Below are 23,494 nucleotides of genomic sequence, written 5' to 3' on the forward strand. Positions count from 1 at the left end.
GAAACGTCAAGTATTTTCAGAGTATATAAATGAAGGATTTGGATTCTCTAAATTTTGAATTTCACTTTAGAGAATAAAGTGTGATCACTCACCATTTATTTTATAGGTGGGACCAAGAAAAAATATGATAGAGAAACCATCAAGGATGAAAGATCATACTTTACTTTCTAAAGTGAAAATTCAAAATTTAGAGGATCCAAACTCATAAATGAGTATCAATAATACTTCAATATTTTAAAAATACATATTCAAACAAAATCGAATATTCTAAAATAATGCAAAACTTCATTAAACATGTATGTATCCAGTCTCATGTGCATATTGAAAATATGAATTTCACAAAATAATAAATATTTAGTTCTAATAAATTTACTATTAAGATCAAATTTGAATTCTTTAATTTGGTAGTAACTTTGTAATAAGTATAGTCATAAATTCAAGCAGCATATATCAAAATAATTATAAATGTAAAGTCTATTCACAAATTGGTCTCAAGAGACCGAAAAGACTAAAACCAGAGTGCCAAAATAAAAAGTGAGGAAGGTTGAAGTAGAATGGAATGAAAGAGTACAAAATTTAGACCGAAATAGTAGCAACAACTTCAAATCTCACTATAGCAACTTCAGCAATAGCCCTAATAGCAATAACATGGGGCAACCACGGTAACAATGGCAGTGAATTCAATAGCCTACAGTGGTTTAAAACTAAGCAAAGGCAAGAAGAGACATCAAATAGGATAGGACAGGGTCAACAATAGAGTTTTACGCCAAGACAAAGCAGAACAAGATTAGTCTTACCAAAAAAAACAAGGGGATGAGCATCAACAGCTCTGGTGATCCTTTCTAGTGTCGATGGTGAAGGACATAGCAGAACAGTGGTGGCGGCAGTTCCTCTCCTTTGGCAATGACTCTCGCAGCAGCATCACAAGCTCTGATGAATAGGGGAGAGGCAGGGCTGAGCTCCCGGCAAAGCAGAGCAAGGGCAGAATGTGAAGCAAGCAGGCAGGGGCTCTATCAACCTTAACGGTGAGCTTCGTTAGTGGCAGTTGCTCGACGATGGCATAGCATCTCCTCCCTCCTCCACACGACCTATTTCTCCTTGTTCGACCCTCACGCCTGTCGCTGCAATAACAACGGTGAAGGTTCCAATAAGCTCCAGAGGTGAAAAGGTGCGCAGCAGTGACGGTTGTATAACTCCTCTCTCTCTCTCTAAAAATTATACTAAAAATTTTAATTATTCAAATTAAATTTTCAAATTCTCATTATATTTTAATTATTAAAATTTTAAATTAAAAAATTAATAATTATGAAATTATATATAAGAGTTTTAATAATTTTTTAAATTTAAAGTATTATAAAATTTTATTTAATTATTATTAGTAAAAAATTTATAAAAATAAAATCTTAAACAAAAATAATAAATTATAAATAAATTACTATTTTGTTTGTAAAAACTCGGGTGTTACGTTAAGTTAGTTATTGTTTATATATAATTATACACATGGATTAAGATGATTAAGAATATTTTGGTTGTAGATAAAATTTAAGGATAATTATATATATGTAAAGTTATCCTTATTGGTATTTTATAGGGCAAATTACGGAAATAAAACATTTGAGTTCTAAAATTATGGAAATATAAATTTTGTAGTTTGGATATGAAACTGCAATATTTTAGAAATTTATGTAAATTGCTGATAGGATCTTATGGTTTACGTTCAAAGTTTGTTTGCATATAGAAATCGTGGTAGAAATTTTACGGTTTTTGTTGGTAGTGAAAATGAGCATAAACCGTGAAAGAGGTTCAACGATTTATGCTCTGCTATAAATACGCAAAAGGGGTGCAGCGAATTATTCATTTTGAGACACTTCCAAATTCTTAGAGAGAGAAAGTGACATTCTAGAGAGAGGGAGAAGAGGAAAAGTGTGGTGATTCGGATTTTTCTTGGGCCGGGATCATAGCAAATAAACGCAGTTTTTACCGTCTCAACGGCGTTGTGCACATAGCCGACAACATCAACGAAGAGGTAAGCCTGCTATCTTTTATTTATTGTATTTCATATAACAGAAAAATTTAATATTTGGTATTTTGTTGTTAGAACGCATAATTTAGGATTAGGATTTTAAAATTCGGAGATAGGTCCAAATGTTTAAGTAGAATGATATTCCTCTTGTATTTGAGACATAAGTTTCAAATTGTAGTGTTGTTGTTTAAGCGTTCATGTTTGAAAACTAAGTTTTGAAATTTGAACTTTTAAATATGTATGTTTAAATTCAAGTATTATAGTCTTGGTTGTTAAGATTTTGAAACCTTAAAGAGTAAATTTTGTAAATTGAACCTAATGGTTATATTTGCATTCTTAAATTTAAAAATTATAAGTTTTGTATTTTAACTTTCTTAAATCTAAGATTTAGATTATATAATGTTACGTTTAGTACTTGCTTATTTTGAATTAAAGATTTGAATCTTATATTAAAGCCTTATTAAATTGAACCTAGAATGGTTGTTAGTGATGCAACCTTTCTATAACTGCCTTCTGTTTTGCCATCCACATCTTTCTATAACTAGGCCTGAATCCATAGGTTGTCTCAGTAGCTTCTTGCAACACCTTTATCGTAACTGCTGCATCCGCCCTAACCAATGGAAAGATCCTCACACAAATGACATGGGAATCGAGCTGTCGGTGATCGCTCGAAATTGAAGTGGTCAAGCAAGTGTGAGGTCCGTTGTACCTTCTAACCTCCCAATTACCCTTATGCTGCCAAAGTGTGATACGAATCAACCACGTGCAGCCATTCCCAAACTCCTTGCATCTCCCATGAAACTTCAAATGATCTGACTCAATCACCCGATACTGAACTCCACGATGGATGCTATAATCCTTAACACTCAACACAGCTTCCTCTTAAGTCTGGAAAGATTGGCCAATTTGAAATTCTCCAGAAGGATTTCCCTCGTGTAACCCTTGGCCTCCGGAGGTGGGATCTATGTCCGGCTGCTGGCCGATTGCTTCCAAGTTCAATGTCGAAAAATGTGGCGGTTGATGGCCTGAACCAGAACTGGATGGCCCCCAACGTGCTGGTGGTGTCCTGGGAGTATCCTTCTCACTGTCTCCCAATATGTGATCTGGCTCATCGTTCGGATCATCCTCTCGCATCGCATTCTCAACATGATCTGGCTCACCCTTACCAAAAAGTGCAGGAATCAAACCAGGTGACCTAGCTGCCGCTGGTGGAACAGATGGAGATTCAGCCAAAAGACCACCAGCTGCAACGACAAGCATCGAAGTTGATGCACACCCACCGTTATCGATTGAGGATTCGGCACTGATGCACCAGAACTGTTAAAACCATCTTCCAACTTGGCATATAGCTCGTGTATTCTCACCTCCGAAAAACTGCGCCGACAATGAAATAAAACATGCATGTCTTCGTCTGACCCTATCACAAATGTTTCATACTGCACACCAGTTGAAACAACTACAATCGGAATCTTGTAGAATACCTTCTTCACCCACTTGGACCCATACAGCCCTGCCTTTTGCAATATGCTCATCTTTAGTTCTAACAAAGTATTTGTCAAACAAATAAAAACACTGACCGGTTCTTTGTCAGTGAACTTAACGCCGTGACTTTTGCTTTTTTTTTCCAGAGCAGTGGACTAGGACCACAAAACTCTCTTCACTCTTTGTGAAGATGTGAAAATGACTCTCTACATCACACCATTTCCCCTTGGTGGGTATTTATAGGCGAAATAGGTCCAGGCATAAACCACTGAATTGCTGTCGCGGTTTATGCCTAATTGCACACTCCACAGAAACCGTGGGACCTCTACTGCGGTTTCTGGCCTAATTTTGTTTTAACATAAACCATTGAAGGGGTGCTGCGGTTTACGTGTATTTAGAATCCGTGAAACCCCTCCCGCAATTTACATAGATTATTAGAAAGTTGTATTTTGGTATCTATTTTGTAAAAGTTATATTTCGGTAATATTAAAACTCAAATTTTTTATTTTGGTAAATTACCCTATTTTATATATGGTTAGCTTCCTAATTAAACTGAATTTATTGTAGAAAGAGTAATGTTTGGGAATTAAATTTTTTAGGCAACATCAATTAATTTTTTTAAAATTATTTTAATTTACATATTTTAAATTGTAGATTCTAAATTATAAATTTTTAACAAAAAAAACATTGAATTTTAACTTTTAAATTTTAAATCTTTTAAAAAAATTAAATAAAAAAATTAATTAATATTAGTTAACTAAAAATTAGTTATCTATCATTTCTTTCTTGAAAAGCATGCTTTATTTAGTATTGATAATAATTATTTTTCAATTACAACATAAATTCAAATTGAATTATTGAAATGAATGGATTGAATTCTATCCTAGAGAGAAATTGGCATCACAACGAAACTAGTATCCATAAGGATCATCAATTTTACGTTTGACCCATCCCCATCCATCATTTTGGCTTTCTTTAGGAAGTCCCTTCCTTCCAATATCAAATTGTTGGTTTAAGCCAAGATCCACGCTTTACAAATCATTTCCCATGAACATCCAAGATCCTGCACAGACTTGCCACTCTTGTCTCTTCTAAGTTTTTCGAGTGGCTGATAACTCTGTCTATACATTTGAATAAGCATTTTGGATGCATATGCATCACCTTACTGCTTTCGGTGCAATATCCTCATGGCTTCCCTAAACGAATCTCCAACATGTGTGATCCTGTCTATCCATTTAGGCAGCAAGAATGGACGCATTAGCAGAACAAACAGCATGTAATCATTGTAAAAATTTAAAATTTAAAATATTGAGTTTGAAAAAACAAAAATAAATAATTTGATTACTAAACATAATAATGGGTTAAAAGTTTAATTATGTGTGTAATTTGTTTAAGGATTAATCTCTACATACAAGTGTTTTACACTTACAAGCTTTATAAGTCCTGAAGAGTGAAGAGAACCAACCTCCTAAATGTGTTGTTTATGTTATGTACGTTTCACGCACTCTATAACAGACTTTTAAATCAATCCAAATCAATTAACGTGCGAATATATAACTTTCATTTTTCAAAAGATTTCGTTTCCTTTTTCGAGTTTTTTGCCAAATTTGTTTGATCTCCTTCGTGAATTCTCTCTTTGCCTTTTCATTCGTTGTTTTACGTGCGTTTATCACTGGTTTCTTCTTCGTCATTTACGTGAGTTTCTTTGTCTGTATTCTTGCTTCATTTTTTTTCGATTTTCATGGTTTCTGAAATCAAACTTTGAAATCGTTTTGAAGATAATGAATGATTCAACTTCAGATTATCAGCTGAATCAGGGTGAAGTGGATTTTGAATTTGAATCGAACGAAGTTCCTGAGGTGTGATTTAGTTTCAATTAATTATTGAATCTGAATTTGATGTAGTTAGTCGTTTATGATTGTCTAGCTGAATAATCCGTGAACATTGACTGTGAAATTAGTTCGTGAACATAATCTGTGAATTGAATCTAATGTACTAGTTTTTATTAATTTTGTGCATTTTATACCAGATTTTCGGGTGTAGATAAGAACTTTTTGGGTGTATTTAAGGGAAGTTTGGGTGTATTTATGGTTTATGGCTTTTCTTGTTATTTTAGTTGAGTTGTTGTCGTTCGGGTGTAGATCAAAAATACTTGGGTGTATTTTAGTTGAATTGTTACTTTTTTTATAACGTGCAGAAACTCTATCGTATATCTTTGTTTTTAACATGGTGTATTTTGCAGCCCCTCTGTATTATTGATGAGCAATTTGTTCCCAAGGTTGGAATGACTTTTAACACCCTTGAAGATGCTGCAAAATTTTACAAGGACTATGCGAAGGTGTTGGGAAATAAGACACCATTCCCCCTTGAGAAAACACCTTTGACAGAGAAATAAAATAGACACAATCACAACACAAGAATTTAATGTGGAAACTCCAATTACTGGAGAACAAACCACGGCCATTGTCAAATGACAACCAGAGAATATCACTATGTGAAAATTGTTACAATACATAGACTTCTTTCTCTCAAACACCGGCACCCCAGTACACCCACACTCTCTCAAAGCAAATATTTAACTACACCTCACAACACTCTCTAATCAAAGAGTATAGAGGAAAACAAACATCAAATACAAGCTTTAAGTGTTTCCGACTGGTGCAAAAACAAATGGAGAACTTAGCCTCATATTTATAGCCTAGGCCACCCACTCCATTTGCTATCCTAATCAATGTGGGACTAATTCAACCAAATCATAACAATCTCCACCTTGATTGAAATAGTCACACATCTTCAGTTTCCATTGTCAACACCGACAATTCTTTGCTGCCATTGTCTATACCGACAATCATAGTTCAGAGAACTATCATACTCCACCATGAAAGTATACTCACTTAGAATTAGACCACTCCAAGCATTTCGCCTTGGTACAGATCGAAATCTTGCTAAAAATTCATGGTGCAACTTTCAAATTGGCTTTTCCTGGAAGTTCTTCAGCCATCGACCTAACTCCGCCACACACCTTGCATCTCAATGCCAACCAATGCCCGTGTGTAATTGTGGACCCGATTGCTACAACTTATCCTTATCCATGGCAGTGCGGCAATATCATGAGGATACTTCTTGTCTTCTAGAGAACATCATCTTCTCTCATAGAGAGAGCAACCAGAGATCTTCTCCTTCAACGCCTTGTGCAAACCTGATTGTATCAACACATCCTTGACTTGTATTTGCCACAAGCCAAAATTGATTCTTCCATCAAATTTCTCTATTTCAAGCTTCATGGCACTTGAATATCCTGACATTGTTGCAACCGTATACTGGAATAGTATAACTCAACTGTAGACCGTGCACTAGGAAGGGTCCCCAGGAAAGAGAGGTGGGTCACAATGGACACACTTAAATACCAAGTCTTTCCTTAGCCAGAACCTTTCCAAACTGCACTCTTACAGTGTCACACTGCCTTCTAGCAACAACAACAGCAACCAAAGATCAACCACAAGCCACAGGACAAAATTCTTTTCTGATGTGGAAGGTCAGACTAGGCTGCAACCACAGAGCATACTAAGAATAAATCCCACCGAACCGAAGCTCTGATACCACTTGTTGGGAAATAAGACACCATTCCCCCTTGAGAAAACACCTTTGACAGAGAAATAAAATAGACACAATCACAATACAAGAATTTAACGTGGAAACTCCAATTACTGGAGAACAAACCACGGCCGTTGTCAAATGACAACCAGAGAATATCACTATGTGAAAATTGTTACAACACATAGACTTCTTTCTCTCAAACACCAGCACCCCAGTACACCCACACTCTCTCAAAGTAAATATTTAACTACACCTCACAACACTCTCTAATCAAAGAGTATAGAGAAAAAGAAACATCAAATACAAGCTTTAAGTATTTCCGACTGGTGCAAAAATAAATGGAGAACTTAGCCTCATATTTATAGCCTAGGCCACCCACTCCATTTGCTATCCTAAGCAATGTGGGACTAATTCAACCAAATCATAACAGAAGGCTGCAGGTTTTTCTACAAGAGTTCGGAGCACAAATAAGAAGGAAAATAAAATTAAGAATCAATTGATTACATGTAGCAGAGAGGGAAAATGGAAATCTAAGATATCTTCGACTGAGAAGACAAATCCCACAGCTAATTTAAATTGTCCTGCACGAATTTATATACACACATTGAAGGATGTTGGTGCTTGGATCATTTCGAAGGTCGTGTTGCATCATTCACATCCTTGCTGTCCAACTCAGGCAGAGATGCTCAAACAGCACAGGGAACTAAGCATGTCCGTTCGTCGTATAATAGAGAATAACGAGGAAGCTGGTATCAGACCAAGAAAAACTTACCAATCATTTGTTGCGGCAGCTCGGGGTCACTGCGAGTTAAATTTTATCGAAAAAGACGTGAGAAATTACATCACGAGAGAAGTGCGAAATGTTTCAAAACAAGAAGATGCAAAGGAATTCGGGAAATATTTATTAAGAATGAAAGAGAATAATTAGAATTTCTTTTTCGAGCTCAAACTGGAGGACGATCAGTCGATTAAACTGGCTTTTTGGGCCGATGCAAGGAGCAGAGCTGCCTTTGAGTATTTCGAAGATGTTATTTCATTTAACACCACCTACAATACAAACAGGTAATACGCTGTTCTTGTTTATGATGGTAAATTAATGTTGTTTTATGAATCTGCTGCAGAGGTGTATATTGGATTTTTTTGGGTCTATAAAATCATTTGTTGGGTGTACGCAATGATTTTCATTCTACAATCTCGTAATTTGTTTCAAGTATAATTTGGTTTGTGGTTCTTTTGTCGAGGTAAATCACCACGGTCAGTCAACACTTCTTGGATGCGCTTTGATGAAAAATGAAGAAATTGAATCATTTAAATGGTTATTTCAATGTTGGCTTCGTTGCATGGGAGGAAATGCTCCTAAAGGGTTTCTCACCGATCAATGCGCGTCAATGAAAAGGACTATAGAGGCTTGTATGCCAACAACAATTCACCGTTGGTGTATTTGGCACATCACGAAGAAGATCCTAAACAAATTAAATGGGTACAAGGGACATGCAAAAATTGAACAAGAATTGAGCCAAGTTGTTTGGAACTCTCATAGCAAAGACTCATTTGATAGGAATTGGAATGATTTTCTGCTAAAGTATGGTCTTGTGGACAACAAGTGACTTTCAAGTAATGTTGTTTAAAATCTACAGCAGAGGTGTAAATTACATGTTTTTTTGGGTGTAATATAGTCTGGTTTGGGTGTATTCTGCATATCTTTACAAAGACCATCATATATGGGTTTCAATTTATCTGGATCACCACTTCTGGGCATGGACGAAAAGCACACAAAGGAGCAAGAGCATGCATTCATTTTATAACAAGTTCGTTACATGAACAGCTCGCTTATCCAATTTGTCAAACAATACGATAATTGCCTTGGAAGTAGGGAGCAAGCAGAGAGAGAATCAGATTTTGCAGATTTTCATACGGTCATACCGTGTGCAACAAAATCCTCCATTGAAGCTTAGTTTCAACATGTGTACACTCCCCAAAAATTTAGGAAAGTCCAAGCACAATTCAGAGGAAAGGCGAATTACATCACAAGATTAACGAACTCCGCTCTAGGCTATTCAGTATACGAAGTTGAAGAACAAGTTTTCAGCTCAATATTCAACAAGTTTATGGTTACTTATGACTCATTAGTAGCCTAAGTGAAATGCCAATGCTTATTATTCGAGTCAAGAGGCATATTGTGCCATCATGCATTAAGCGTGTTAAGCTTTGAACGAGTAACCCAAGTGTCACCGAGATATATATTGGAACGATGGAGCAAGAAGGTAAAGAGGCTACACACACACATCAAGAGCAGCCACGACGAGCCACTGTTGGAGCCAAGAAGCAAGAGGTTTGACGAATTGGTGTTTTGTTCGCAAAATATTTGCGAATTTGCATCAGAATCAGAAGAGCTGACTACCATTCTGCACCGTGTGTACGATAACGTCATGGTTAAGATGGAAGAACTAAAAGCCAAAAGGAAAAGGACATGTTTGTTATCTCACGAAGATGCCAACTTGGAATCCGTTAACGAGCTTCAAAGCCTTCCAAGGGTTCGAACAAGAGAACGTCTAAAAAATAGACTAGGTTCAAAGTTGGACAAACAGATTGCAAATGCATCAAAGAAGAAGAAAACGAAAGACTTAAACGAGGTAAAAGTGATGTCCTTTAAATATGTGGTGATTGAGTTTAATTTTCTTGTTAATAGTTTTGCTAATATGTGACTTTATTATTTCCAGTTAAACTTCTTTGATGCTGCATCAGTGGTGTGTCCAAATTCCAGCCAATATCACGGATATGTTATGAATTATCAGTTTAGGAAACCAGCAGCAGGGGATAGTTTTTTGGGTGTATAGTTATAGAATATGGGTGTACAATTCAATTTTTTGGGTGTATTCTGAATTTTCTTGTGTTTGACATTTTACATTTATATATTTTCAAATGCTGCTGTTTATGTTATAAATTATTGTTTTGTTTAGTTTTTATGGTTTAGGGTTTAGGGCTTAGGAGTTTAGGGTTTAGGGTTTAGGAGTTTAGGGTTTTAGGTTTAGGGGTTCAGGGTTTAAGGTTTAGGGGTTTAGGAATCCAGCATCAGTGGATAGAAGTTTGGGTGTATATTGAAATTATTGGGGTGTAAAATTCCATGTTTTGGGTGTATAGTAGGTTGGGTGGTTTAGTGTTTAGCGTTTAAGGTTTATGGTTTAGGGTTTAGGGGTTTAGGATATTAGGATTTATGGATTTAGGGTTTAGGGTCTTACAGTTTATTGTTTAGAGTTTAGGGTTTAAGGCTTAGGGTTTATAGTTTATGGTTTAGGGTTTATGGTTTAGGGTTTAAGGTCTTAGGATTTAGGGTTTAGAGTTTAGGGTTTAGGGGTTTAGTATTTAGGGTCTTAGGGTTTAGGGTTTTAGGGATCCAGCATCAGGGGATAGATGTTTGGGTGTATATTCAACTTTCCTTGAGTGTAAAATTTTATGTTTTGGGTGTATATCTAGTTTGATGTTTTTGTTCATAATTTAGCACCTGTAATTCAGACCTTTTGAATATAGCAGAGACAGTTTAATTATGGAAAAAATTATAATAAAATTGGATTATATTGGCAAAATTTTACAGCATGTGTTCAAATTATTACAAGACTACATAACAGTTAGATTAATCAGTGTTAAAATCATAAGAATCTATTTGACAATATGGACTCAATGACACTGAGGATGTCTTGGACAGTCTTATTGCATCACTTCCTCTAATGGCTTCAGCTTTGTCTTAATTCATTTCATGGAAAAGAATCAGAGAAGCATATTCTACTCTATAGTGTCCACCTCGTCCTACAGTTTAAAAGAATATTCTTTTTAATCAACCATGTTAATTTAGTAAAGTAATACAGAGTTATATATTTTTAAACACAATTACCTGAGTCCAATTTTTCCACTCATATTTCTCCCTTTTAACGTTTTCGGGCTGAATTATTTCAAGTCACTTCATTACATAAATAGCACAGTCATAGCTGAAAAACAAAAAATAAATTAGCAAATTACATATAGGAAAGATTAATTTTCAGAGTGAAAGATTTATACCTTATTTTTTGGCCTGAGATGTTAATGTATGATGGTTCAATTTCCTGATCCTTTTTCTTTAGAGGTGCCCCCCAGTATATACCCTTATTCTTGAAATTACATATCCCTTAAAACACAAAACAAATCAGTAATATAAAAAATACACCCAAGAAAATACAAACTACCCTTTATGTTGAACAAAAATACACCCAAATATTAAAATACAAAACACAGAAACAACTTACAATAAATTTGTTTAGCTTCATTCTGGCTTCAGAGGGACATGTCTTGTGATACGGGTCAAGTATATAAAAATTTCTCTTTCTTACATCAGCCACTCATAGCCACCAATGGTTTGAATAGCAAACAGGTACAAAAATATGAAGCATGTCCACATTGAACAGTGTTTTAGTTTAATTGGCACATAAGTAAAGAATGGTAATAAGAAGTTTTAGAAAAGAAAACTTACATATAGATGTGATGCTAATCTTTTGAGGTCCAAGAAGGGTATAAACATTGGGTAGTCTTCCACCCTGAATGGCTTTTTGGTTTCAGGCTGTAAGAATTTTCATTTGGATGATTTCCAATGGCCATGTTTTGCAACAATTGTGAAACACCAAATGAAATATTTAATACACCCAAACGATTATAGAAATACACCCAAACGATTACAGAAATACACCCAAAGAATTAATGAAATACACCCAAACAGTTACAGAAATACATCCAAATGATTACAGAAATACACCTAAACGGTTACAAAAATACACCCAAACGATTACAGAAATACACCCAAACTATTTCAGAAAAACACCCAAAGGACTCAAGAAATACACCCAAAATTCGTTGAAGAACACCTTACCACAATATCAGGGGGACAATATATTTCTTCTTGAAATCTTTTTGTGTTTTGCTGGTTAAGGATGAGGCACATGGCAGAGACAATCTAGAAAAAAAGGTCCAAATAAATTTACATCAATCAACATTGCAGTTACATTTCATGATAAAATCATCAATGTTATTCTAATATTACGTCAGCCTCTATATGTGTATCATCTTTTAGAGATGCAAAGTGAATTTTTGACAAAATGAATTAATCTTGGGCTTTGAGGGTACAGATTGGGTCATACTCATTAGTGTTTCCATCTCTGTATGTCTTCACACGTGTGGTCTAGATGTAACATTTCTCTTTCATTTTAGCCAAGATCTCGTTGCTCTTCCCAGGAGTTACAAACTTTCAAAAATTTCTTTGCTACTCTGCTTTTCAATCTGTGGACTTTTACCTTCTGTGTAATCCAATGTTGTTTTTACCCCACTATTTGCAATTTTTCCACCAGTTTCTCTAATTGTTCAATTAGTTTTGGTGTTTTAGGACTTTTTGCCCTCTGTCCCTCTTGCGTCGCTGCTTCTTCTTGGCTTGAATCAGTCAAGCTAAGACTGAATGATGGCATTAGACTTTCTTTAGGAATGTAGGATGCTGTCCGTGCCATCATCATCAGTGCAGCAGCGTCTTCTGGGGTTGGATTACTGCGTGATGACATATAACGTATTATAAGAATAAGAATAGACGAATAATATTGAAAACCAAATTTTACTCTGCTGAACTTACATTTTAGATGAAGCTGGTGGAACCGTGGGTGTGCTTTCATCAGGGTTCGGGGGTTTTGGAGTGCTGCGGGGTTAAATAAACGAATCATATTATACAAAAACCAGTTACAGATCTCATGTGAAGATATACACCCAAGTAAGTAAAATATACACCCCAACAAGGACCATATACACACAAACAATAACCAAATACACCCCAATATTATTCCTTACCTTTTTGTTCTTTCTTCATTAATTTTTTCACTTGGTTCAATTTCTGACACATGGGTTGTCTGGGACAGAGGTACATAAACTTGAATCAGAACTCTAAACAAGACAAAAGTAAAAGGTTAAGAAAGCCCGTGAAAATAAAATGGTTATAAGGTTGAAATTTACTTGTAAAACTCACATTGAAAGCGCTTCAGTTTGTGACTGTGTCTCTACCTACACAACCATCATGTTCTGTTCAGCTGGGTCATTGGCTGATTCTTCTACCAGACAAAACCTGAAATACACCCAAAGAAACTCAAAATACACCTAAAGCATTCAAAAGAAACACAAGCTTTGTTTTTTGAGAACTTATGTAGTTGCAATTTTTGCTTTTTCTCCTGCCTTTTTTTCTTGAATAAAACATTAAAGGGCTTTTTTTTCTAAAAAAATATATACAGAACTAGAAGCAAAAGGTAATAAAAGATAAAAGCAACAGGTATTAGAAAGAGAAATTACATGCTATCCGCCGGTTTGTTTATGCTGCTTTGATCTGTGTGTCCTTGAGACAAAGGATCATTCTCACTTCCTAAGTTCACCTCCGGTATTCTAAACATAGAATAGATATCATTCAGTAAAAATACTATACGGTTAAATCGGGATAACAAGATTTTATCAAATAAAGGTTCTTACGTTTCGGATGAGTCATAGTGACCTTCTGTCGATCGCAGGTCAGCTCCCTTCTTCCTGGGAAACCAAAAACAATTATTAGCAACGAAAACACCTTAAAATCGGTAATATACACCCCAAACATAACAAAACCATGTGCAGCATATTTTTCATTATTTTTATTCTTTTTAGATTTCCTTAAGAATTCTTTTAATTCTTCAGTTCCAATTTCAGATCTGACAGTACATGCATAAAAGAACATGTTAACAAATATAATTTTGATGATAAAGGGTAATATAGCTTTACAAACTATCTTACCCATGATAGTATTGAATTTGTTCAGGAGACGAATCCTCAACAATGAGCTTTCTCTTTGTGGATTGCGTCCTGAAAAAAAAATAAGTATGAATCAAAAAGACAAAATAAAATTGATCATAAAATACTATCCAAAGCAGTGCTTACTTTTTGGCTCTAGTCTGAATTTTTTCTTTGTTTTTTGTTTTTTTACTGGTGATGATTCTTCGCTTCTAAAAATTAATAAGAAACGCTCTGTTAATACATGAAATTTTGAGAACAAATGGAAAAGAAAGCGATGATAATTTAAAAACATTACTCTTCATTTGATTAAGTTTCTGAATCGGAATCCTCCTGAATCTTCTTCCTTTTTTTGGATTTCATTTTGGAAGAAAAATAATCATTAGTAAAAAATACCCTAAAAGTGACAAAATACACCCAAGTATGTTACTTACTTTTTGGCTATTCGGGTGGATTATTTTCTTTTTGTTTCCTCTGAGTCTTCTTTAGTCTCAGACTCAGAGGAAGAATACACTTCAGTTTCAGATGTATCACTCTCAGATGATGATGAACTGCCTTCTTTTTTGTTTTTTTTTTGTTTTTTTGTTTTTTCTTTTTCCTTTATTGTTTCAATTTCTCTTTTGTTTCTGCCATCTTTACGATTCCCTGAAATAGTAGAAATGTTAGTTAACAGCATCTACGTAAATAAAATACACCTAAGGTATTCTGTTCACTTACTATATGTTCACCCATTTCTGTTCTCATCCTTTCAACCAACTGCTCTTTATTCCAGTTGGCAATCCAGGGTTGTGCAGGTATTTCTTCTCCTTTCTTGTCTTTGTTTTTTGACAGATGGAAATAGACTATCATTAAGGCAAACAGGCAGCCGTCGATTATTTTTTTCTTTTTCAGATTGTAATTAGTTATGCCCTTGATGATGAAATTCAGCACATGGGCTCTCCAGTTGCCCTCCTTTATTTTGTCCATCTTAAAAATTGGAGCTAGGTGCACAGGAGAGATTTTGTTTGTTATTGTTGGCAACAAGAACGCCATATGTATATAGAGGATGAAAATCCTCTTGAACATTAGGTGATCCTGTTCATTTCCAACACCAATACTCATCATCTCATCCGTCAGATTTTTTAAAGTCTTTCCCTGAAATCTTCTAAAAATCTATTTATTCTCTTCAGAAAGTTCCTTATAACTGACTTTCTGAGAAAATAGATCTCCTACAAAAAAGAAAATAACTTACACTGAAAATCACTTGAAATACACCCAAACATTACTCATATACACCCTAATATCACTTATATACACCTATGTTTGTTTCTTGATTATATGATAGCAGAATAAGATATTATGAAGAATGGAAGTATAGAGGTTTTCTATAATGAGTTACCTGATGCGTTGAGGCCAAGTGCAGCCTCTATTGTGTTGGGTTTAACTCTAAACGAACCGTAGCTAGTTTTGAGTGTGTTTTTTCCCAATTTAAAGGAGTTAGCCAACTCCTTTAATAGTTTGTGATGCACCCTTAGTGGCGAGATGTGCATCAGTCCACCAAAACCTAAATCCCAAATAATTGCTTTCTTTTCCTCACTCATATTTTCAAATTTTTCACTCAACAAATGGGTTGCACACTTCAAGTCTTTGGTTTGCCGTAAACAAAGCAAAATTAGAGTCATTAGAATAAGATATATTTGTATTAGGAAAAATTAACTTGTTCTAAGAAATATATATTTGTGCTTACATTGTATTTTTTTTCACCTTGGTTTTTGCTATCCATTTTTACTACAATAAAAAAGAGATGCTGTCAATAGATAAAAAATACACCCAAAAATCATAGACATACACCCATATATGAGTCAGATACACCTCAATATTAGCCACATACACCCAAACCCAGTCCTATAACCATTTTGTTTTTTTTTTAATTAACCAAAATTAAATCAGTTCAAAATCATATTCAATTTATCCAAACATCCATAAAATGACACTACAAGGTCAAGCACAATTAGAATAGTAACAGTTAGACTTCAAAATTTCTAATATATATATCAGTCCCATATACCTCTACATTTTTTTGGATTATATGAGTTCAGAAATATATTTAAGTTCAAAATGCCACTAGAAGCAACAATCATATGCCAAGTCCGAGATATACACCCCACAATTGGCCATATACACCCAAAAATCATTTAGAAGAGGAAGAGTCTTTCATGTAACTATACACAAATCTACTTAAAAAACATGTAAACATCCACAAAACATGTACCAAAATATATCAAAGCGCACGTTAAAGCATTTACTAGAAGTACGCGAAATAGTGTAAACGAAGAACAGTGTCATCAGAACAGTAATATGAGATCTAAACCAAGAACAGTGAAATAGAGAGAGAAATATTGATGATATAGTTCTTCAATTTCATATAACAGTGTGAAAAATCTAGAAGAACAGTAAAACAGTATCTTGAATAATGTTTCTTCATTTTTTCTAGTGATTTTTTTTATAGAGATTTGTATCTTTTGTTCTTGATTTCTTCTACCCTTTGCGATGAGTTGGAACGTTTCTTCAGAATCGTAATTTGTTTCGAATGTGGCTTGAAACTTGACAGTTTGCATTTTGATTGAGGAAGAAGAGAAAGAGTCTGCCATCATGAGCGTGTTTTGGAAAAACGCAATCGTTGTGTAAGGTGCGTGCGTTTACGCTCCATTCTAAAGAGTGTAGTGCGCGTGGTTTTTTTAGGCTGGGCCAACTTGTATAGCCTGTAAGTCAAAAAGGCTTGTATGTGTAGCAGACATGTTTGTTTAATTATTGTGCAAAAAATTTTATTACTAAAAAACAAGCTAAATAGAGTAATCAGACCAATTATAAAACAGACCCAAAACTAAAAGCATTCAGTTTATTTTTTGATGGTTTAAAGAAATAGTTGTTTATCAGAATTAAAGAACAAATGCAAAACTTTCTCTTCTAAACAAAAGTCAAGTGACCAAAATTATTTTCTCTCTTCTCCCTCTTTCTCTCTCCAACTCACGTGGTTAGCTCTAAGAATAAGAAAAAAAAGGTAGTTTTAATTAGGATTCAAATAAAAAAAATATTACCAAAATCAAGTAACAAAAACAAAAGAAAAAAAAGTTAAAGGTTAGGGTATAAAAATAAAGATTAAATAAAAAATGAATTAGGAAATTATTTCAATTTTTGTGTTTCTATTGTTGCTTGTTGAAGATGCTTATTTTCGGCATGTATCGTTCGAAAAAGTTGAAAAAAAATAGAAGTTATGAAACTCTCTTACAAATCAAGGGTTAAGAACAAAATTTGGAGCCAAAGAATTGATGAATGACTTAGATTCTTCAAGAAAATTAAAAAAAAAAGAAAGAAAACAGTTAGGTAAAAATATATGTCAACTTTAATCATTGCTGCTATCCCATCTCTTCTCTTCTCTGTTGCTGTGTTATTTGGAAAAGAAGAATAAGTTAAAGGTGTTAAAGTTTTCGAAACTTTACTCTTCTTTAAAAGGGATAAACGGCCAGAAATTGAAATAAGGAGAGAGCATACAGTTTGGATTATCATAGTTTACAAGCTATATATTTTTCTCTTTCATGAGTTTATATTAAATTTTCTGTTCTTCAATGTTCATTTTTCTTTATTTCTTTTCAGTGAAAAAGACATTAAGTGAAAAATCAGTAAAAGCCAATAGAATTATCTAAAAAAAGTCAGAAAATTATGTCAAATTCTTTTGCTTATATTTCTATTTTGTAACATGATTCTGAGAGAATTCTCTTGTTAAATTGAGTAAGTACTTAGTGGTTGAAAGTTTAAGGAGTGGATTTAGTCAAATCTAGTTTGGGTAGAAGTTGAGTTTGTCTCAGATAGAATTGAGTTGGATCCTGAAAAATAGTGAAAATTCTATCGCTGTTGTGGTGAAAACTGAATGTAAGTCATATTGCACATGGTGACTGAACGAAAATTTATAGGAGTGTGATTTTCTCTTTTCTACTCTTCTTTTTTTTTTTCGATATGAGATAAAATAAAGTGTCTTTTAAATTATCAATTTTAATAAAATCACAATAATATAAAAATAAAAAGTTATTTTATTCCTAATCTTATTTTAAAGAAAGAAAATAAAATTATTTTCTAAAATATTAATTTGACAGATTCACTTGTCAAACAATTCTAAATCCAATTTCAAACTAAAATGAATAAATATAAAAAAAAAAGTGATCATAGATTTAACCTACTTTTTCAAACTATTAACCAACCTTCATAAATTATTAGCATAGTATACCAAAATAACTGAGATATTGACAGATTTTTCCAACTTTATCATTGTAAAAAATTTAAATTATTATCATAGTATTAATGTAGTTTTATAAGTAGGCGTGATTGTTGCATGTTTTCAACGCACATATTCCTTTTGAATCATCACTCTTACCGAAACACTAATGTTCTTTGTGTTCTCTTCTTTTATGTATTACAAATGGACGGAAAAATAAAAATGTTATCCATATACTAAAATTAGTTTTAATATATTTGTGTATAAATATATATAGTTTATTTTATTTTTAATGTATATTTATATTTTAATATATATTTATTTTGTCGATTTTAATAAATCGATGGTGGTTCAATCTTAATAGGCTGAGAGCGAAATTTACTTTTTTTTTTGTAAGTAACAATTTTTTATAAGTGCATCAAAGCGTTTCGAATTAGACGAATATCAAAATAAAAAATAAATTAAAATTTATATAAAAATAAAAAAAGTAAAAAATAAAGTTTTCGAAGAGTAAATTGACTGAAATTGAAAAATATTACATTAAAATTAAAAAAAAAGCAATAAAGGTACTTTCGACTGGGTCAAAGACTTTGTGCATGAAAATTAAAGACACCGAAATATAAATTGAATTTGGAAATTAAACATTGCTTGAAACATACTGGAAAAATAAAGTTTACAGGAAGTTTAAATGAAAAATAAGGACGTGTAGAAGAAACTCTACAGATAATTGATTCGAGGCAAACTCAGAAAGTCTCTGGATGTGAGTGTGCGTGAGTATTTTCTGAAGCAAAGTCTAACCTTTATTCCCTAAAACTTTTTAATATTTATAGGCTACTTCTGTAACCGATTATTAATTACACAGTGCTGTCTTGTATGCGCATCCCAAGTAACCGTTCCCGCTCTTTTGCTAATAAACGTTACCCATAAATTCTTCACGTGGTGAAAGTCCTCAACTTCTCAACTTATGTAACCGTTCGATTTACTATTCGAGCAACTATTTGAATTCTTATTCGAATATCTGTTCGACTAGGCCTGCTCGATTTAATAAGGTGTCCAAAATCGAGTCTATGTCAAATAACTCTCAATTTATGTCTGCATGTGCACTTTTTCGACATCTGCTTCTATTTCAATCATCTTTTCAACATTTTGAATTAGTTTACCTTAGTCAAAAATATTTTTCGACTAACAATATATTATACTAATAGTTGATTTTAGTGATTGATTTAAGTATACATGTGAAATGGTAGATGGAAAAATGAGAAAATCATCACGCAGCATGGTTGACTGCAGCATACATATAGCATGTGTATTAAGATTGTCCATTTACTTCTTCATTTATTAGCCTTTCCCGTATTTAACTTTCCATCATACTGAAAAAAAGTAAACTAAATGGGTCGTAGCAATTTGTTTTTCCACATTCAAAACCATGATCACAATCAGATTTACCTTACTGAACATTGTTTTTCGGTGACAACAGGCATTGATTCAAATTGAAATAACAGGCTAAAATCTAACATAAGAATATATGGGGAGTGCTAAGTAAATAATGACCATCTTAAATAACATAAACAACTACTAATTAAATAAAAACATATTACACCTTTAAATTAACTATCTAAATTTTAATATTAAAAATAATCATCCGTACACCTAGTGAAATTAACATCCGATATATTTATTGTTCATATTGTTTAATATTTTTATTGTTTATCTATAATTTTTATTTTATATAACATGAAAGTGAGCTTCTCATATCACTTTAATTTACCTATTACACATCATCATCAGATCCACTCTCATGTTGGCTTCTTGTTGGAGGCCCCTGCATCCCAGCATCAAATTGTTCACTTAAACCAAGTTCCGCCATGAGAAGACGAACATGAGTGAGCAGTTCTCCTCCCCGGCGAAGTTGCTGAGCATGCGATCCCCACTCGCACTGATTTGCGGCATAAGTTAACATCTCTATCCATACCTCACAAATCATCTTCCACGAGCATCCAAGACTTTGTAACTGTGAAGCAAGACGACATCCATCCACCAAAACAGACTTGTCATTCATTCTTCTGAGTTGCTTGAGTGGTTGATAAGTTCGTCTGTGCGTTTGAACCAGCATCCTTGCTGCATCGGCACCATTCCTTACATGAAACTGCCCCTGCTGCAATATCTTTATGGCTTCCCTGAAGGTATCCCGAACATGCGAAACCCTGTCAATCCATTTAGGCAGCATGAATGGACGCATGAGAAGAATATACATCATGTAATCTGAAAGCATTTTGCTCATTTTGCGATCTTTTTTATTACCGCCCTCGTCTTGGTCCTCCTCTGGAGTAGAATAGTAGTAAACACCAGTTGCCACATGCCAAACAAGGAGGCAGTGATCAAATTCAAGTTCTATGCTCCATTTGATCTTTTTGGAAAAGTTATGGTTTCTGAGCACATTACTTTTAAATGAAAGCAATTCCTTGAGAGCATTATGATCGAATAACTCTTTATCAAGAGTCTTGTGTTTGTTTAGGAGATTGCTAAAGATCAACTCCTTTAAATCATTTTCTACAGGATTCCAAGTCCTTTGCCAGTACAATTCAATGCCAAAGCAGATTCTGAAAAGAAAGTCAATTCCAACATATGTTGCTACCCTCCTCTTCGTGCAAAAGCTCAGCAAATCCTGTTGACTCACTTTTCCTGCCCACCTCCTTTGTCGCAAAAGCCAGTTTATTATGGAGTTCTGCAGTAGGCTTTTGCTTTTGTTCTTATTGCTTAGCCAGCGGATAGTCCAGTCAGAAAAAATAAGTGAAACAAGCGCATAAACCTCAAGCAGAATAGCCCCAACAAACAAAACAAGTGTTACATAGTAGTCAAGATTCTCAAGATCAGAATAATAGTTATGAGAGTTAATAAAGAACAGATATGCTACCAGAGCAGATACCATGGAGAAAACACTGAAAAATCGGAAAATAAGGCCTGGTAAAGAGTAAATTACAGGTGCCTTGGTGTACAATAAGTCATAAAGGAATCCCAGCTGGACCTCAACCACTTTAAAGGCGAAATGACTCTGTTGTTGTACATTATTATCCTCGATCTTCTTTACTATTAAGGAATGGCTTCGTCGACCTTCTGCGAACCGAAGACTTAGATTCGCATATAAACGCTTGAGAATGGGAAACAAAGAGTATCCTTTGTGAAGAAATTCTAGCTCATCAGAATCATGATGTGGTGTGAAATCCATGGCCTGGGCCTGCAGAGTTGGAACTGAGATAAGAGAGTCTTCGAATTGGGCAGGGCTAGCGAATCTGAGAACCCAAGTGCGCTCTGAGTACTTTATAAGTCCGGAGATGAAGACCGGTATGGCTATGAAGGTTAGAGGTGAGGTACTCCAAGATCTTAAGTAGACGTAGAAGGCCACTCCAACTTGGACTAGCAGACCAAGAAAGTGCCTTAACCATAAGGTGTTGTCTTCCAAGGCATAAGCAGTGATTGTGTCAGGGCCACCAAGATGCAAGAGAAGAAAAGGGGCCCACAGCGCTTGCAGCGCAACGGCGTTTGAGATAGCACCGTGGCTGTTGGCAAGGTTCCCAAGCGAAACAGTGGCTAACCAGTCAGCTGATAAGTATGTAAACCAAACAAGGGCACTGATGAAGCTGCCACTGGCATATTTCCTTCTCGAGCCAAATATGATTAGAAGAACCTGCCATGTCATGCTTAGTAAAACAAGCACACGGAGCTCCCATTTGTTCCACAAATCTCGGATGCTTGCTGAGAAGATCTCCATATGCTTGTAGCAACAATTAGCTGTATTTTTGGAAAGAATTTTAACTGTTTTTTTTTCCCTTTGTAGGAAGAGCTTTATTTTTTTGGGTAAGGAGACAGGAGATTTAAAAAAAAGTTAAAAAATGAACAAGAAAAAATGGGCTAAAGAATTTAAATATGGAGTAAAGATGTGCGTTTTTTCTAGAAATGGACGTTTTTGGTATATATACAGGTAAATGGACGTTGCAGAGGTAAAGGCACAACACGCAGGTAACATGCTGACTTAGCAACAGCCCACGTGTTGGACACGTGTCCAAATCTAAAGCAACGCGCAAGCTCCGTGTTGACACGTGGCACTCATCCATCAACGCGCATGATGCGTGATTCCTACGTGGCAGCCAACACACATGTTGCGTGTTGTACATGTAGTGGACGTTGGTTGGATGGTTTAGCAACACGTAGCTTGCGAGATAAGTCTTCTGCCTATAAAAAGTGAAGTTTCGTAACCATTTTGCTTCATTCTGAAAGAAGTGTTTTCCTCCAGAATCGATACGATAGAGGGCACTGCAAATATAGTAGTTTACCACAACAGTGAGGTCGTACAAAATACGTATGGGGGTGTGAGCTTTGCGTGTGAGAATTTTTTCGTTTGTCGTTTCGTGAAGTATAACGTTTGCGAAACTACAGTACAGGCTCTGTCCAAGCATAGAGGCTGATATTTTAAAGAGAGTTACCAACATTCTCTACAGGAATCCGGTTGTCGTTTTTGGCAGCCTGATACAGTTTGAGGTTATGCCAATAGTCGACGAAACAAGTATTCAACGGATGTTTTGTATTCACCAGCAAACTCAGGTGCAACACCCGAAGATTGAGTTGTACGTTGAGTTTGAGCATATTGTTGCAGATGAGGTTCAACATGATCCAGATGTGCAAGATGACAGAGTTGAAGTGTACTTGGGAATGAACGATGATAGCGATGAGGAGTTCGAAGCTACGTACAAAGCCGGTGATGAGGATGAGGACGGCGATGGGAGAGGTGAGGCAGTGGCAAAAACTTTAGTGGTTCCAGCCGCAGTTAGTTAACCAATGAATGTTCCACCCTTTATGCGTAGCTTGGATCTTGACGCCATGCATGCACTGGAGTTTTTCAAATATGCAAACATAGGTACGTGAGCAGTGGGTAGTATCCTTACTTGATTTTGTTTTAGCGGATCAATGAACGACAAATTTGTTTTCTTATAGGTGTTGCTGATCTTGAGGATGGGAAGTTTAGGATCGGAATGGAATACGGTTCAAGAAAATCAGTTATTGCGACAATTCGAAGTTAGACTATCTCCAGAGGAGTCGATTACGCTGTTTATGAATCCAAGCCACAGACGTTCTATGCAAAGTGCAAGACTTACGGACGTGGGTGCGACTGGCTTATCCGAGCCAGCTTAATACAAAAGAAAGCCTGTTGGGAGATTCGGAGATACAACGGGAGGCACACGTGTTCCATGAGAACGATCTCACAGGATTACTCCAAGTTAGACTCGGACATGATTGTTAAGGTTATGAAGCCATTGGTTGAATTCGACCCATCCATA

The 23,494-nt window shown here is 35.0% G+C and overlaps 1 protein-coding gene across 1 annotated transcript; it reads right to left on the reverse strand.

Moving 5' to 3' along the window:
- Nucleotides 1–19,768: 19,768 nt before the first annotated feature.
- Nucleotides 19,769–22,023, reverse strand: LOC130960755 (uncharacterized). Its single transcript, XM_057886218.1, has one exon. The coding sequence runs from the start codon at nucleotides 21,928–21,930 to the stop codon at nucleotides 19,933–19,935; it is 1,998 nt and encodes a 665-aa protein (XP_057742201.1). The 5' UTR covers nucleotides 21,931–22,023; the 3' UTR covers nucleotides 19,769–19,932.
- Nucleotides 22,024–23,494: the final 1,471 nt, after the last annotated feature.

This window comes from Arachis stenosperma, chromosome 2 (assembly GCF_014773155.1).
Source record: "Arachis stenosperma cultivar V10309 chromosome 2, arast.V10309.gnm1.PFL2, whole genome shotgun sequence".
Classification (NCBI taxonomy): Eukaryota; Viridiplantae; Streptophyta; class Magnoliopsida; order Fabales; family Fabaceae; genus Arachis; species Arachis stenosperma.